The sequence below is a fragment of the Simochromis diagramma genome, unplaced genomic scaffold (assembly GCF_900408965.1).
Source record: "Simochromis diagramma unplaced genomic scaffold, fSimDia1.1 OVJJ01000216.1, whole genome shotgun sequence".
NCBI lineage: Eukaryota > Metazoa > Chordata > Actinopteri > Cichliformes > Cichlidae > Simochromis > Simochromis diagramma.
The window spans coordinates 17,042,817-17,049,330 of NW_024386883.1; the positions used below are offsets into that span (position 1 = coordinate 17,042,817).

General features: G+C 42.3%; 1 protein-coding gene across 1 annotated transcript; it reads left to right on the forward strand.

Moving 5' to 3' along the window:
- Positions 1–357: 357 nt before the first annotated feature.
- pou4f4 (POU class 4 homeobox 4) lies at positions 358–5,551 on the forward strand. The gene is made up of 2 exons (XM_040032518.1): positions 358–945; positions 2,047–5,551. The coding sequence occupies exons 1-2, from the start codon at positions 826–828 to the stop codon at positions 2,971–2,973; spliced, it is 1,047 nt and encodes a 348-aa protein (XP_039888452.1). The 5' UTR covers positions 358–825; the 3' UTR covers positions 2,974–5,551.
- The last annotated feature ends 963 nt before the right edge of the window (positions 5,552–6,514 follow it).

Sequence of the window (6,514 nt, forward strand, 5' to 3'; positions counted from 1 at the left end):
TAACCTGAAAAAACACATGGTCTCCTTGCTCAGCCGTTTTACTTTGAAAGATCTGCAGCACTGTTACAAAGATGTGTTGGTAGTTTAGGATGAAATGCTGTCTGGGGACAAATGTAAGCCTCCACAGTGCGGCTACGGGTGTCATGAAGGCACTGATCTGCTTTAAACAGTTTTCCTGGCGCACAGGCTCAAATTCTGCATTTAAGCATTAGCAATCCAGGAATCATTAGATCACCGTGACTCTGAAACCCACTTTTGCAAAGTTAATTGATGCAGGCATCAATAACCACGTTATTCGTGGTGGTCTCGTGACAACTTCATGTCACCGAACCCACATTTTTCTTGCAGGTATCGATTTTTAGATGTTTCTACGAAGATTTTTTAGCAGTGAAACCACAAACCGTCCTTGCCAGCGAGCCAAGCACGCTTGGAGGCGTGGCTAAAGACGACTATGTTCACGTGGTTGGTGGAGACGTCCAGGGGGAGGGAGTTAGGATCCTCCAATGAGGAAGAGCCTGGGAGGCAGTGGTCCAATATAGGCGCTGGAGGCAAGGAGCATCTTTATTATAGAAGTCGTTTACAGGAGGCAGAAGATCCGCAGGTGTCCCGGAGTTACCTCTGGTTGTCACGTTCTGTATATTTTTTTTTACTGAGTCTGACTACATCTACAAAAACCCGATAAAGAAAAAAAAAATTTTTTTTTCCAAGTTATCTGCACGTGGCAGGCACGTTTTCTTCCTCTCAGAGGCGTTTCTTTTGAGAAAAAACATCAAAACGGAGTGGAACGAGGAAGACGGACAGCGACCCTCCCTCACTTCTGCAATCATGATGTCGATGAACAGCAAGCAGCCTTTCAGTATGCACCCCATCCTGCACGAACCCAAATACACTCCTCTGCACTCCAGCTCCGAGGCCATCCGCAGAGCCTGCCTTCCCACACCGTCGGTGAGTCCAGAATTCACTCGTGACTTCCTGCAGCTCTTACAAAACTTCCAGTCCCCTCTGACAATGTAGAAAATGTCTTTAGTTTATTCTTGATTTCTATTCATGTAATGCAATATAAAATTATTTAATTTAATAAAAAAAAACATAATAATAACAGCCCCACATTTTGGCAGCTAAAGTCTTTCTACTTTGAGACCAGGATGTGCGTCTTGTTTGGACGGTGGAGTGAGGATAAAGTTCAATATTATAGCATCGAATGACAGCGCTCGATGAAATGTGAAACGAAACCCGTGTAAAGAGACTGGAGACAGCGATATAACAGGTCAAACCGGGGAGTACTAGCAGCACAAAAACAAAATAAAACAAAACAAAAAAAAACCAAGCAAACCGTGGTGCCCGCAGACGCAAAAAATGCGCCTCTGCCGAAGCCAGATCTGGTGTTTTGAGAAAGTGTGAGGGATTCTGTTTCAAACGAACGACGATAAAAGATGAAGGAGGGAGAGGACGAATGAAAAGCCTGCGTGGAATCTCGGAGCGCGTGTTATCTCATATTGTCCCATTCATATTCAAACTCACAGCCGTTTCATTTCATTGTCCGCAGAAATTATTCAGGAGATCGTAAATATTAATTTTAAATGAATATCCTTCCACGCTGACACACTTTCGAGGCACCGGGCACATCCAGCTGTGTCCACGTCGAGGTCGACTGCGTTTGTTTTGAGAGCTAATGAAACAAAGTCCAGTTCACCTTGCGCGCATAAAATTTTCGTCTTTTGTAATGTTGTGACAATTGCTTATATACTGTAAATAATGCACAGATACATTTAACTGATTAATATTGCAGTTTAAATGTTAACCTGGAAAAGCAGAAAAGTATTTGTGAAACAGTCCAAATTCTGAAAAATATCAGTGGGTTACGATAGAAAAGTTTCCACAGATTTGTCATTTTATTTAATAGTTTGCACTTCATGAATTGTTATTTTAACGTTTAAATAAATGTGATGTAATTAGCTGGAGTCGCGGTGGATGCTTTGACGAAGCTGTCAGGTTTTGTTGCTGAGAAGCTTTCCTCTAACCGGCCTCCCTCTGCTCCCCTCGCAGCTCCAGGGCAACATCTTCGCCGGCTTTGATGAGACGCTGCTGCAGAGAGCCGAGGCTCTGGCCGCCGTGGACATCGTGGCACAGAAAAGTCACCCGTTCAAGCCAGACGCCACCTACCACACCATGACCACAATGACCAGCATGACCTGCACCCCGACCTCCTCCTCCGCACACCTGCACCACCCTTCGGTGCTCACCTCCCACCATCACCCGGCGCACCACCAGCCGGCGCAGGGCCTGGAGGGCGACCTGCTGGACCACCTCACGCCCGGTATTTCTCTCGGAGGAATGCCCGGCTCAGACGTCTGTTCCACGGCCTCGCACACGGCTCACGCCCACATGTCGGCCATCAACCACATGCAGCACCACCACCACCACCCGCAATCCATGAACATGCACCCCCACGGGCTGGGATCCCACGCTTCCCTGGGGACCGCCGGCGCAGACGCGGAGCCTGATCCCCGGGAGTTGGAGTCTTTTGCGGAAAGGTTCAAACAAAGGCGGATCAAACTTGGGGTGACTCAGGCGGACGTGGGGGCTGCCCTGGCCAACCTTAAGATCCCCGGGGTCGGGTGTCTTAGCCAGAGCACCATCTGCAGGTTCGAGTCCCTGACGCTGTCGCACAACAACATGGTTGCCCTGAAGCCGATCCTGGAGGCCTGGCTGGAGGAGGCCGAGCGGGCACAGAGGGAGAAGATGACCAAGCCGGAGCTCTTTAACGGGGGGGACAAAAAAAGGAAACGCACTTCTATCGCTGCACCTGAGAAGCGCTCTCTGGAGGCTTATTTCGCCGTGCAGCCGAGGCCCTCATCCGAGAAGATCGCCGCAATCGCCGAGAAACTGGACCTGAAAAAGAACGTGGTCCGGGTTTGGTTTTGCAATCAGAGGCAAAAGCAGAAACGAATGAAGTTTTCTGCGACGCACTAAGGCCAGCGAAGCCGCGGGTCTCTGCCCCGTTTCCAAAAAGACAAACCAGAGACAAGCTGCTGCTGCTGCACCACACTGTCAGAAAAATACAAGGTACACCGTTGTGCCTTTACTACCTGGGCAGATCCTGTCTGACAGCCACCCGGGCCCCATAGGTGCGCGCTCAATAAGAAAACAGTCATCTCACAGATCATATAGGTGCTCATCAAAGTGTTACAGCAGACTACGGTCATTGAAAAAAAGATAATCTCATCAAATGGTTTTTGCTTTACATAATTAATAAATGGTATGGCATTGAAAATGCTACTTATTTATTTTACAGAAGAAAAATCACGTTTTCTGACTAAAGAATGGACGAAATGCGCATATGTGTGTGTGTGCATGCGTGATTTTTCTTCGTTACAGTGGAGCAGAATCCACAGCCGTGTGTCTGCAGATGTGGAAACGACTTCACACAAAGTATTCAGCGCAAAGAAAGCGCTCGACGGGGTCTTTCAGTATTTTTAGATACACATTTAGGTTTGGATGTGAGACAGCTGGTGACTTGTTCTGTCAGTATAAACCCGGACGTGTTCTAATAAATTCAGCCTCATCCATCCAGAAAAAAAAAAACGAAGTGGATACAACGGTGTACCTTTCTTATTCTGACAGTGGAGACGGAGCATAGGGACTGGGAGAGAAAATAAAATTAACAAAAAAGACTGAGACCCTGTCCAAAAACTCGAGACTCTTAAATCTTTATGCTTCTCCACAAGAGTAGCCCATTGCTCCCTTGAGATGTGGGAGAAAGTGATCAGCATCGTAGGGGGAAAAGAGGAGGGAACAATGCTCCGTCCCGTTCATTCACAAGGCAATTATTGTACAAAAAAATTAAGAATAATAATGACGGGAATCGAGGAATAATTATTATTATCCTCATTAGCCGGAATAGCTTTTTATATTTATCAGTGTACATATTTGTGAATATATTGCACCTCTGTGTGTGTCGGGGGAAAAAAGCTCATTTAAATGTATTGATTTTTTTCGCTGTCTTTTCTCCCAAGTGTTTGTTTCTTTACGAAATTCAAGAGGTTTTGGAGGCGAGATCCGACCAAACGCGTTAAAAGCGTCCTTTGGTCTGTGGCTAATTTGTGAGGCGCAGTAACTCCTGTAATCCGTTGCATGGTTTACTCGTAAAATAAAAAGGGGGGAGGAGAAGGAGGACATGGGTGTTTTCTTTGTGGCTCCAGAAGTATGGAAACAATCCGCCCCCCCCAAAGTGAATGCATTGCAATAAGAAGAAACACACACACACACACACACGAACACGCGCACGAGTACACACATTCACACGGTATAGCTGTGTGTCTACCTCATTACGCAAGTGTTGGCACGTTTATGGTGATTTAAAAACACACACACACATATAAACAACAACAAAAAAACCCTAGTAGGATAAAAAAAAATTGGTTTGATTTTAATGTGATTTTCTTTTATTATTATTTTTGTTCCTCTGCCACTGGGTTGATGGTGAATTAGGCCTAGAAGACTCACTGATGTGTAAACCTGTTGTATGTTCAAGTTCACTGCAATGATGCTCTGACAATCAAATTAATATTGTTATTATTCAGAAGTGGTTGATCCCCCCTCTTTGTGTCCTCATGAATTATTATTATTATTCGTCCACTGACACCTTTGTGGAGAGCACTTTGTACAGTAGACATTCTGATGAAGGGAACTGTCGGCCTTATTTATACATATTTTGTCAACGCTTCTGAGAAAACGTCATTTAATTATTTATTTATTTTTTGCTTGTTTGTTTTATTTTTTTTCTCTTTGCATTTCCGTATTTATTTGAATTTAATTTATTTTGGAGAAGAAGAAGAAAAAAACATATTTCATATGTGAAAGTGTGCTTTAAATGTGTCTGTGTAAGCGACAGAAGCTGAAATAAACCGTGCACGTTTTACTTGAACTTCTGAAAGCCTTTCTTTTGGGGATTTGAAAAAGACGGTGAGCAGGATTTTGTCTCTCAACCCAATCAGAAAAACTACTGCTTCCATTTTTAGCGAGCATCACACCCCCTGAGAATAGATTTTGGTCATTTTTTAATTGTGCGTTTGAAGCAAAATATCTGATTATCTTCGTCACACCACGCCAGGGTTTGTGTTCGTTGATAGAGGTGTTTAAAAAAGATAGATTTAATGGATCTGTGTAATGCGAGCTCGGGACAGCAGTCTGTCTGTGTTTCTGTTTCTTGGATACAGTCCGTGTGTTTGCGCCGAGAGGCGAGCAGCTGCTGCTCTGAAACAGGAGAAGCCTGGAGGTGAGGGAGGTCCGTCTAAAAGCTGCTTCCCAGCGATGATGAATAGGATTTGATACTTGAGTGACTCTAATATTGATCAACTTTGCTGGGTATGAAGACTGCACGGCTCTATCGCATAAAGGACCGCGCAGACAGGCCCCTCATCTGATGCTTTTAGTCCTATCAGACGTTTCTCTCAGAGTAAAAAAATGCAAAGAAAACTAAGAGAATTGAAAAGTCTGCTTCTTAAAGTCAGAAAACTTTAAAAACAGAAAAAAAAATCAACGAGAACTAAAAAAAAGAAAACAGAACTAAATGAAATATCTCTTAACTGTCACAACTTGTGAGAAGCTGATTATTGTCCCTGATGGTATGAAATAAACTTAAAACATGAGGTAAACGATTTCATGCCCGATAATTAAAAAGAAAAGATTCTACAAATATCAGTCAGCTGATTTTTAGCTTTGCTTTCGTGAATTCAATTTCCCAAGATGCAGATTTAAATGTAAAGTGAAATTATTGGCAACAATACATTTTAGCAGGCAAAATGTTGCATGCATTTATTCATAACATATGGATCTTTATCTTCGTCGAACTGAACAAAAATTAACGAGTTTAAAACGACCGACCCCACATTTGCACAGTTTTAGAAAATAAAGTCCTCACCATAAATATATAATTACTAATGATACACTTTTCTTTTATAAGAACAAAAATGGCAGGTGTTTGAAAGTATATATATTAGGGGGGGAAAGAAATCCACTGTGCGTTAATGATAACTACAGCGTGACAGCAGAAATGTGAATGTTCCAATTAAAATGCCAAATTTAGTGCAGGTACTCATATCATCAGCATTTATAGTAAGAACTATATTTACTCTTCTGGATAAAGATTGAAAAGAAAAATATTATTTCCATTTTAAAGGAGTGTTATTAGAAGAAAACATTTAAAATAGACAGTCGAATTGTGATTAAAAAAAATATTTTATTATAAACCTCATTTGGAAAAATATGAAAAAAAACAGCATGTTTTTTTAAATTAACTGTAAAATTATTAAGAATAATAACAGTTTCATTTATAATTATAGGCAGTGCTTCCCAGAATACTCATGGACGTCATTCACAATATAAATTAAGTGAAATCACACAGATACAAAAGCACTGAAATAGTTCTGAAATAAACCAGAATGCAGTAAATATTGTTCACAGTGCTATAAATACCTAATATAGGAAAACCAGTAATTTACCTGGAAAAAAG